Source organism: Labrus mixtus, chromosome 12 (genome assembly GCF_963584025.1).
Source record: "Labrus mixtus chromosome 12, fLabMix1.1, whole genome shotgun sequence".
Classification (NCBI taxonomy): Eukaryota; Metazoa; Chordata; class Actinopteri; order Labriformes; family Labridae; genus Labrus; species Labrus mixtus.
The window spans coordinates 1,834,423-1,846,075 of record NC_083623.1 but is presented as its reverse complement, the minus strand read 5'-3'; the positions used below and the strand labels follow the sequence as shown (position 1 = coordinate 1,846,075).

The window sequence follows — 11,653 nt, the reverse complement described above, 5'->3', positions numbered from 1 at the left end:
ACAACCAGCCACACTCACATTCACACCTACGGGTAATTTAGAGTCAGCAGTTAACCTAACGAGCATGTCTTTGGACTGTGGGAGGAAGACGGAGTACCAGGAGAGAACCCACACATGCATGGGGAGAACATGCAAACTCCTCACAGAGAGACTCCTGTCAGACGGGGATTCAAACCAGGAACCTCCTCACAGAGAGACTCCTGTCAGACGGGGATTCAAACCAGGAACCTTCTCACAGAGAGACTCCTGACAGACGGGGATTCAAACCAGGAACCTCCTCACAGAGAGAGTCCTGTCAGACGGGGATTCAAACCAGGAACCTCCTCACAGAGAGACTCCTGTCAGACGGGGATTCAAACCAGGAACCTCCTCACAGAGAGACTCCTGTCAGACGGGGATTCAAACCAGGAACCTCCTCACAGAGAGACTCCTGTCAGACGGGGATTCAAACCAGGAACCTCCTCACAGAGAGACTCCTGTCAGACGGGGATTCAAACCAGGAACCTCCTCACAGAGAGACTCCTGACAGACGGGGATTCAAACCAGGAACCTCCTCACAGAGAGACTCCTGTCAGACGGGGCTTCAAACCAGGAACCTCCTCACAGAGAGACTCCTGACAGACGGGGATTCAAACCAGGAACCTCCTCACAGAGAGACTCCTGACAGATGGGGATTCAAACTTTAGCGCTAACCACTGTGTAGCCTGTTTAGCATTCCAATATTGATGTTCATTGTAAATAGCTGCTTCTGTGCTTGCTATTTTAATATATTGTGCAGCCCTTGACAAAAGCAAAACATAATACAGGAAACAGAGAATTTTCATTTTGCATAAAAATCAACTTAAACAATCAATCCATCCTCAGATTGATTGGGGAATAGTTTGTTTCTTGAGTAAAAGTGTCACCATTACAAAAGTTTGGTAAAGCCTATGGAGTGCTTTTTAGGGCTAGAATCTCATTTTAAAACATTTATTTTCTGATAAAACTATTAATGAGGCTGAGTTTATAGGAACACTTTTGTATTTTTCTTGAATGTTTTTGCTTACTGACTCTTTTCCAATCCGTCTCAGGAGCTAGTCAGGCAGCATGGATTCTCCAGAAAGCCAGGGTGGCGCTGGCAGTGGCAATAATAAGGAACAGGCCCCCGGGTATGAGTGGCAGAGAGCACGCTGAGGCTTTAGGCTGCAAGCTGAGGACTCGGGATGAAAGCTGGAAGAAGAAAGCCCAGGAGCTGCAGCAGGAGGTGCTGAGTCTGCGTCAGGAATCACTGATCAACAGAGTGACGTCCAACACAAAGAGCTCCACCGAGGCAGCAGGTAGGACTCTGCTGTGCATGTGTGCACAGAACCTGCTGAGGAGAAGGGTTCAGATGTGTTAGACTCACACAAGTATGCATACCAGACTTAAAATAATACCTTTTTCTAAAGTGTTAAATAGCCACTTCAAGCAATCAGCAAAATTGCATGAAATTCTGCAAGCTACAGCATCAGGTGGTGACATGATTGGTTAGAAAACACTACTCCATGGCAAGATTCATTTGTAAAGTAGCTTAGGCACTCGGGTAAACAAAGTAGTAAATTTTCCTCTGATAAGAACTGAAGGAGAAGAAAAAGGTGGCATGAAAACAGAAATTAAAGTAGACAAACTTCCAGCTCTATAGAATAAAAAAAGGTAGACAGTAAGTCATATCAGAATATGATCACAGCAGCAGGAGCATCTCTGAGTCCGACTTGTCTCTGATAACTTTGGTATTCATCCTGAAATGTTGTTTTCACCCTTGAGAAGTCAAAGTTTAAGAATAATTCATGCTGTGACCTGCACACTGGCTGTTTTTTTTTTTTTTAACAGAGGAAGGTGAGCTGCTGTTAAAACAGAGCAGACACTTTATAAAGATACAGGAGCACACAGTGTGACTGCGCTGATGCTCTTTAGTGTGAGGAGAGGAGGATATCTCAAGGACGGGAACATCCTGACACGAGTCCTCAGAGGAGCTCAGACGCCGAGCGGACCGTCCTGACGTTATCTCGCAGGCTGCTAATGATCACATAAACACACTGCTCGTGATGGGAGACAGGTTTTTATCACTGCTGCTCTCTCCTTTTGGCCCGCTCACCACGGTTACAATAAACACCTGCTTTAAGATGAAGCAGGTGTTTTACTTAGCTGATGTTGTCTTGTGTTCTCTTGTCTTTGCTGCATGCCTCTGTTAGAGACGCTGGAATGAAGGATGAGATGAATTTTACCACAGACAGTTTACTCCAAGGCTAGACGCTGTGAATTAACTTATTATTTTACCTGCTTATGAAGATGACTCTCCCATTACGATGAGCGAGTAGAGCTCGAGTAGGCAGGAGTGGACTCAAACCCACTGCCGCTGCGATGAGGACTATGGCCTCTGTACATCGGGAACGCAAGATAACCGCTGGGCTAAAGATAAAGATAAACTTTATTGATCCCCCATGGGGGAAATTTTCACAACAGGTCAAGAAACAGGAATATAATTATCAAAAATAACAAGAAGTTCAGAAAAAATACAATAATAGAATAATACTAGGTATGTACACTTCCACTTGCAGCGCCCCTTAGGCAATAGTAAAATAAAGTAATGAAAATGTTTTGTGTCTGTGTGGCGTTGACGGGGGGGCAGTCATATTCTGAATTAATTCTAAATTGTTTTATTGAAAAACGACTACTACAGTTATAAGTGTGACAGGGAACGATGTTACTAAAGCAGACCAGCAGGGGGGAGGGTACCAACTGTGAAAACGCCCCGTGTCAACCTTGGTGTGAATGGTTGAAATGATCCTGTAAAGTTGCTCCTTGTCGCTGAAAGAGCAGAATAACTACACGAGTCAGTTTATTTATTTTGATGGTGACCTCTGTAGAAACCCCGACTCCTGGCAAAGTGCACGCCTCATGAATGATGGGCACAGTATGTACTTAAGTCTGTCTTTATGTCTTGTTTTCAGAGGTTACTCTTTTTCTATTTGCCAGTGCAGAACTTACTTCTTACTTCTGCCTGTTGCCAGATATGACAGGTTTAAATTATTTTGTCATTTATTTCTGTGGTGCAGGCAGCCAAGTTTCCCAGTAGATAATCTGTCATTTTGAAACAACTCCCCACTCTGTGTAAAAACACGCACACAGTGAAAATCAGTGAAGTCTTTATGGCAGCATTGGCTTCAGGGGAAAACACTCGTCCTCCTAAATGTAAAAGCTGGAGGGTCCGAGGGGAGACGTTCAGGAGAACAGCCGGAGAAAATAATAACCAAGGTCCACCTGTTCAGAGAATTATGAGCTGCAGCCTCCATCATCATGACTTTAGGAGCCCACTGAGGAGATGACTTGAAATACAACAAAGAATTATAGTCTTTCCTAAAAACGGAGAAATACTTCTTTACCTTCAAATATGCTTGTTTAAAAGCACCACTGCTGACTTCTCCTCGATGTTTTCCTTTTTTAATATTCTTCCTTTTAGTCCGCTGTGAATCAGAGCCACAGAAACAAACAAACGATTTACATACGGAGAAAATGTGAGAGTATAATTTAGCACAACATCCCTCCAGAATATGAAGAGGGGTCCTGATGTGTTTCTGGTTATGAAAATGAAAATATTAATTTTCAGAAAAAGAACTAAACACACCGTGCTGGATGAGGCACATTTGCAAATTTCCAGGGTGATTTAAAAAGTGTCCTGCAGGGATTATAGTGGACACGTTTGACTGTAATTATGTGTTAATATGATGCTCATGGTGTAATTATATAATAATCATTCAGGAGGATGACTCATATGTTATTGCTTTTTGCTCTCTTGACGATATTGGATGTTTTATCATTGATCCGCTGGTGTCCTTGAGTCCCAGAGCCCCTTCATGAACGAGGTCTTCTCTGACCTCCATTCTGTCCTTTGATAGTGTGACATGAAACCAGAATGTATAGTCGTTATGTTTCTGTCAAGGCTGTCTCCTAAAAACTAGGGATGTTGCAGTTTAAATTCAGAGTGACTGTAAATCCAAAGGTAAGAAAACAGTCAACATTAGGCACGGATTATTTAAAAGTTTGTCCTAAAGCTTGCTTGATTTCAGACGGAGTTCACTCTGTGCCGGAGTTTGAGTGTGGAGGGAGCGGTTTGAGAAAGGCCCTATCCGTTCACTGGGCTTGTTTACATCTGGGTTGTAGAGTTACTGCCAGTGTAAGACTACAGCCCCAGCTAGTGTCAGGGTTCAACTTTGGCCCCTGGAGCAGACAAATAAGTCTCCTTATGCTATGTTTTGTTTACCTGTCAGGTGCATACATCACTCTAAGCAGAGATATTGAGGAAGCAGGAAAGAACATGTCCACACACTAGGGGTCGACGATATTGTTTTTTCAGAGCTGATACCGATACAGATTATTAGTAGTTAATTATACTGATAACAGATATTTTGAACAGATATGCATTTACAGTAAAAATTAAAATCTACTGCAGAAATTTAGAATTTGGAATATTACAATTTCCAACAAAAGACTTGCTGCTCTCGTCTCTGTGCGTGTCAGTGGCTCCCAGGCTTCAGTGATGATTGGAAATTACTCGTGAGACGTCTAGCCAATCAGATAGTGTTGTGGGTGGGACCCAGAGGGGAAGACACACCTGCAGTGACGCCAAAGTAGCCCTCTTTTCCACTCCTTAAATTTGATTGGCGATAGCTACAACAAAACGTGCATACACATAATCGGAGCGAATGCTGAACGTCAGCCCCCAATAATCGTCCAGGGCGATAATCGGTCGACCACTACCCAACACACACAGCATGAAAAACACGTGCAAAGACGTCACCAAGTTATTCTAGAAAGTTATTTTCATTTCAAATGCAAAATTTTGGATGTTAGCAAGAATGCCACAATAAAGTAAACAATACATGAGAATAAAAAACAAAAACACATTGTAAACAATTCTGATGAAAATGAGGCCTAGATTAAACAAAAAAAAAGTCTTTGTTGTTTTTTAATCTAAATTTCTGTTTTGGAATCTCTCAGGTCAGGACAGCTCAACGGATGTTTCTCAGGATCTGTTTGGTCCAGGTAGTGTGGCGCTCAGTTCAGACCTTCAACCAGGCTTCGACTCAGAGACCCCTGAACTCATGCTGGAGGACCCACAACCTGCCATCACTCCCCCTCCGCCTCCCGTCACCTCCAGTCTTCAGAAAACTCCTCGCACTAGAGCCGTCCTTCCTCATGTACACTTCCTGCAGTCTCTGTGCGCTCTGCACCGAGTGGAGGGGGACAGCAGAGGTCTGGAGTCGCTCTGGTTCTGCTCGGACGGGGACGCAGGGTCGGTGCTGGTGGACTCTGTGTGCTTGCTCCTTGACTCGGTGGTGTCGGCGTGCAGGGATCCCCCTCCGCTGGGACCTGGCGACCTCGTCCTGCAGGGCTGCCAGGTGGCGGCTCGGGCCATGGACCTGTTCTGCTCCCAGAGGCTGCCGTCTGCGGAGTTCATTAGACGGGTGGAGGAGTCACTGAAGGAGCTGACGGTGATGCTGCTGCACGGTCATCAGAGCAGCCGGGTGAGTAATACGACCAGAGGGATGAGGGTTTCTGCATGAACACAACCGTTACTTATTGATTCAGTACGGAGGTCAACAGCTGCAAAAATACCCCCCTCCTCCACCCCGATAGAGAATGAATGTTCAAATATAGAATAAGAGTTGACAGCCATAAAATGCACTGATTGTTTCTGCTGCTGTGAGTTCACTGAGTCCAATTCTGAGTCGTCAGTATGCAAGTTCAAGAATCTGAGTCATTCACTCGACCAAACTGGTGAAAGTATTTGTGATTGAATTTGTGTTTCTTGTATTTTTGTTTTGCAGCTTTAATAACTCTTGGTAGGTCTGCGTGTGCTCTCCTGTAGTCCTCCTCGTCCCCCGCTCTGAGTGTGGCATCCCCTCATCGTGGGGGTTCACACATGTTGTTAAACCAGGGTTTCTGATTTGTGAACACTTTGATCTTTGTAGTAACACACTCAATGCAGAAGTTAATGTATGACAGTATTGTCGAGTCAATGTCACAGTGTCAGGGTTTGTGTCCTCCCAACTGTCCTGGGATGATGCGGAGGCCTCCTCAGTCCATTTGTGCTCCTCCTTTTTAGGGTCATAGATCAAACTATCAGACTGCATCTTAAAGCAGCACTGGTATTATCGATATGTATCATGCTTTCCAGGCAATATGAGAGGGATGTAATCTTCAGTGTGGCATGCTTTCACTTTTTGTGATTATAATAAGTACCTTAGCTGATGCTGGTCACCTGTTTTTTATTTTCTCTGTGTCTGTTCCTGGTGTTTCTTCTGCCTAGCAGGAACGAAATTACAAGACTGCGTTTAATCAAATTCTTATAAATGTGTATTTTCAATCTCATCAAACTGGCATTAGGATCCCAGTGGGGCGTCCAGTTTAAGCTGAGAAGAAGAACGACCTCACAAACACGGATCATAGTGGGTGGTGGTGGTGATGTAATGGAAAAATCAAAAGGGGCTTTTATTAGTATGCCAATCATTTATTTTAATGGGGTGGAGAAAATATATAAAACGCCTCTTAATATAGAGCAGTGAAGTTCAACAGCACAGCAAACTACATTCTTTATGTGAGCAAAGGAGAATTATGTCCCTTCTTACAGAAGTCTGTGAATAGTTATTAAGCCTTTCATCCCTCACAATTTATGACGATGAAAGGTCCAATCAGTGAGATGTGTAGAGAGTGAAATGATAAAGTGAGCTTACTATATGATCAGACATTAAGGAAACATGTTATGTTGAAGTGCTGGCTTCTCTGACAACAATGCAGCAGCCAGTATGTCCTCCTTCTAACTTTAGATTCTGCTCCTGAATGCTCTGGATTTGTTTGGACCAGAGAAGGTAGGCGCTTTTAAGACCCCCCCCCACACGGCCATTTTGGTTTGTCAGATATGAGAGCAGTTATCAGGTCAACAGGTGTTGCAGCGATGGAAACGGGCAAGAGAAGTGGTTCAGATAGAAGTGATTGTACCCGACCTAAAAAGCCTCTGCATGTTTCTAATAAGCTCCACGAGCAGAAACGTGCTCAAACTAGGATCAATATTGGAGATGCTTTTGAAAAATGGAGAGAGGTTAGAACACAGAAAGGTTTACAGACCCATGCAGAGCTGGATAAACACTGAAGCTTCAGAGTCCACCACATGGTGACCTGTGTGAGCATGGACTCTAGAGAGGAGGGGGCGGAGGGAGACAGCTTTGTACACAGAATTAATTTGCATCTAGGCAAGATGGCGTCCATCTGATCATGTTGTTGCAGAATTACTGACTAAATATTCCGATAAACCCAATTTGAGTAGAAGAAGAAAACCGTCATGTGCATCACTATTTGGCTCCATGTGTCTGGATGTAATTCCCACAGGATACATCAGGGCTCCTCTGTTTTAAATGGAGTGGTAATATAATGCAAATGGAGTTGAAGGAGCTTGTTCGGCAGTTTCAGAAGTAAGATAAACATTAACTTCACCCACATTAAGTTTAAATACTACCTAGTCCCCCGTGAGCATCATTAAAGTTTCATAATATTTAGCTTACTGCAGGATTATTGGAGTTTGTGTAAAAAGATGTGTTGACTCAGTTTAATGTATTCAGCTTTTGGGCAAATGTTAAATCGGATGATTTTCCTCTTAACAACCAAACCAGTAAAATGGGTCGAATACATTTCTGCATAAATATGTTTTTGATCAAAACAAACGGCTGAAAATAATATGATGAAAAACACGATGACTGAAGCTTTTCATTATTTTCAATCTTCTATTTCCTGCCTCCAATTAAATGTTGTTTCTATAAAATACATATTAAATGGATCCATTGACTGTAACCCAATCAAGCAGCAGTTCAAGAGCCCCAAATATGGTGCTGACTGTGATAAGAACCCCCCTCCCCCCACCCCCAGAGAGAAACAGAAAAGCCTCCCGTGTTGGAGCTGCATGTTTGACTTTGCAAGTTTGTGGAGCTTTCTCAACACGCTGAAGCAATGTGCACGAGGATTCACAAACAAAGATACAGTTTGATTTGTTCAACGAGAGAAGTTTCTTTCTTCACCTTAACACCAAACAGCACGGGGAACATGGATTAAAGGAGTTCTAGGGCTTGTTCAGTTCGCCTTAATGGGTCAGTATCCGGGTGAAAAAGGGGTTGTATGATGTCTCTTTTTATTCCTGGGTGTGATAAGAATCAAACCAATCAGGGTGTCATCTGTCACTCTTGCTGTGGAAACACAATCAGTCGTGTAAATTGGGAATTAGCCTTAAATTTTCAAAGAAAGGCAGCGTCCTCTCATCATTTTTCAGTGAGACAAAGCTTTGAACATGCATCCTTCTTTCCTTTTCTACCATTATATCCCAGCTTAGTCTTTTTCTTTCCCTTGAAATGACATTGAGAGTGTTTCATTACAGTGAAGATGGCGTGCAGTATATCCTGTGTTATTAAGTTAAGCCTTCACTCAAAGCTCACACAGGCCTTTAAGGGTAAAAACTGACTCCCCGGCGGCGGGTTGTACGAGTCACTCACTGCCTCGCTCATGTGACCGTCATGACAGGCCTCAGCAGCTGGGAAATGGAGATGAAAGTGAGCTGACAGGAGTGAAGTCATCCCATCTGGCTTAAACTATGAACATGGCTGTAGGCAGTCCCCTTCCTTTCAGCAAAACTCTTTCGCTCAGTTTGTGTCGTGACCAATCGAGGAAGAAGAGGAGTATTTTTTTGTGAAGCGTGCAAAGTGATGTTTTGCAGTTGTCAATGAAAACAGATGATTGTGTTGAAGAGGGTGTCGAATGATTTAGATTTAATGAGCCATTAACGGAGCTCCAATCTGTCTGCGAGAAACTTTCAATGCCCCCACGGAGACAAGCCGTCTGATAGGACGAGTAACTCCGAGGCAGACGACCAATCACAATAATGTGGAGTCATTTGAAAGAGCTGGAACACCATTAGTACAACTCAACATGGTGTTATAGTGAGGTGCTTCATAATTATGATGGAATCAGAGCTTCATCATTTTAACCGCTCACAGATTCAGATGTGATGAATAAAACATCTGATTATTAAAGCTGTTCTGACTTCCTTTTTTACCTTGTTTTATGTGGGAATGTTCTCGGAAAGCCAACCCAGACTTTGGCTGGCTTCAGGGACTCCCCGACTCTATGAATTATTTGGTAATGTTTGTTATTAAAAGTTTGAGAAACTCTTATTTAGAATATAAAACAAAAGAAGGAATCGCTGCTCCAGTGAGGTGGAAAATTGGCTTTACCTCTCCGTGCCAGTATATGGGCACTAAATCCAACAACTCATAGAAGAACAGATATCAATAAAGCGCCAACAAAAATAAATACCAATAAATAACTAAAAGAGCTTTAAGGAATGGACCAAACAGAAGACATAAAAACCAAATAATGCGTAAAACAGGTTCGTATTAGTAGAGAGGCTCTCATAGATTTAAAGTGTCAGAAACCAAATGTAAAATCAATCTGCCTCACAGTTCTGACCTCCAATAGAAACTTTCTTATGCATGGTAAAATGAAGCCAGTAGGGGTGACCCCATAGAGTCGAATACTCAACGATGCGTTCAGTCGACTGCCAGTCTCTCAGTCGAGCACAAGGATCGTTCCAGTCCAGTCCAGCTGTATGGGGGTGTTTAATGTTTACATTAACTTTACATAGATTTGTCTGTTTTCTCCAAATAATTCATGACTCAGAGAGCCTCTCTTGGTATAAATGTTACCTTAGTAATACCTTTAATGAAGTTCTGAAAACCACTCTTACTCTAAATCAATCTCCTTCTTGTGACCCAAAAGCCGACGGGCTGACTGGATGGCTGGTAGAGACAAAAGTGGGGGAGATTCATGGAGCTTATCTGGTTCAGAACAGGGGGAGGCCCCGCCTTTCAACAAAGGCTGTCATTGGCTGTCATGAGGTTGTTGTGTCATTGACTGTTTTATGCAGTCCGTGGATCGTAATGGATCTAAAGCGTTTGGATTATATCTTTCACTGGATCGTGGGGCTTTAGAATGGTGGATTATTATGATCAGGAGAGTTAAGTAAATCTTCAAATGGTCAGTTTAAAGACGTTGTTTGTTCGACGGCGGTCTGACAGATGTGTAGATTGTAGCTGCTGTGGTGGTCTGACAGATGTGTAGATTGTAGCTGCTGTGGTGGTCTGACCCGCACACACTGGGCTGTCAGTGTGTGTGTCTGCATGTATTGGACATGTGTTTTATGGTTATAAGTTCATATTAGTGCAGATCTAATGGGTGGAAAAATTATGGATCTAGTCCTATCAAAGAATAACTTGTTATTTAAAAAAAAAGCCTTTTAATGCCGCTAATGTTTCTCTTTGTTTTGTTCAAATAACTTTGAAACTCTCTTGAGATTCTGCGGTTAATTTATGCAGACTGTTTCAGCTTTTCATCATAACACCTTTTTGCTTGAGCTCCGTGTTTGACTCCAGATTACTCTGTTTCTCTTTGATACCAGCGTGGTTTGATATCACCAATCTGTGATGTTCAGTGTGTGTGTAATTAATGTTTTTGAGGTCTTTCTGTCTCCCTCAGCTTGCCTCACCTCGCCGTATTTAGTTTAATTTTAGGTTTTTCCTTTGAGTATATTTGGACCAGGCCTCGGTGAAGGTGTTAGTGTGAGTCAAACATGGACCTGAAGACTCAGAGGACTAGCTTTTAAAATGTGCTCACTCAGCTGTGGGGCTCACAGGTGACTGATCTCAGCTGTGTCTGCTGCTCAAAATGCAACACCTCATGGCTTCAGCACATCTTGGTCTGTGGACACAACTGTGCCCGGAGAAATGGGGTTCTCTGCCTTTTCTATTATGGATGACCCTTCTCCTGAAAGAGCTGCAGTCTCAAGTTGTAGCTTTGAGAGCTGGAGCTGAAACCTACACATAAGAAACGTTTGTAATAGTTGGAGATCTTTGGACTTAAATGAGGAGCTGCTAAACCTTTGACAGTAATTGGAGAAAAAAAAAAACAAACATCCAGTTTTATTCAAAGCTCTTCAGTAACTCGACCCTGCTAACAGTTTTATTGGAAAAAAAGATTCACATTTTTACAACAGGAGTGTGCACACACTTTTTTAAAGGTTTATCTTTTTACCTTTTAATGTCTTTATTTTACAGACAGGAAGTGGATAGAGTCAGAATCCAGCGAGAGAGAGAGAGAGAGAGGGAAATGGCATACAGGAAATCAGCCGTAGGTTGAATCACAACACTTTTGGGGTTTACCATCTGTACATGGGGTGTGCACTAACCACTAACCACTAACCACTAAGCCACTGTAACCCCCCATGAAGCGAGCACATACATAGGTGAAGCGCTAAAGCGTGGATCCGCCATGGGCAGAGAGCTGAGCAGTGTGTTCGTTTTAACCTTTGTCCCCTCGGCTGATGGGTGCCTCACGTTTTCACTGCTCGTCTGTTAGTGTTGCAGTGCGCACGCCATGACACGTGCCCGTGTGTGTGAGTCTGAGATTGCCACAAAATTGGCTACATTTGTGAGGACCAGCAGGTCACCGGTCAAAGCTGAGCATGCTGAAAATCGTCCGATTCTATCAGTGCATCTTTAGTTTTTAGTGTTGATTCAATCAATCAATCTTTATTTGT

At 43.0% G+C, this 11,653-nt stretch overlaps 2 protein-coding genes across 2 annotated transcripts in view; both read left to right on the top strand.

Moving 5' to 3' along the window:
* The window catches only part of LOC132985374 (meiosis-specific protein MEI4-like), a 3,203-nt gene extending 1,825 nt beyond the window's left edge, over positions 1-1,378 (top strand). Inside the window, exon 2 of the mRNA XM_061052725.1 lies at positions 1,071-1,378. Within this exon, the coding sequence (XP_060908708.1) occupies positions 1,071-1,378 (308 nt within the window). The remainder of the gene's footprint in view (positions 1-1,070) is intronic.
* A 3,125-nt stretch (positions 1,379-4,503) lies between these two features.
* The window catches only part of LOC132985478 (meiosis-specific protein MEI4-like), a 50,529-nt gene continuing 43,379 nt past the window's right edge, over positions 4,504-11,653 (top strand). Inside the window, exon 1 of the mRNA XM_061052885.1 lies at positions 4,504-5,543. Coding sequence (XP_060908868.1) covers positions 5,121-5,543 — 423 coding nt within the window. The 5' untranslated portion in view covers positions 4,504-5,120. The remainder of the gene's footprint in view (positions 5,544-11,653) is intronic.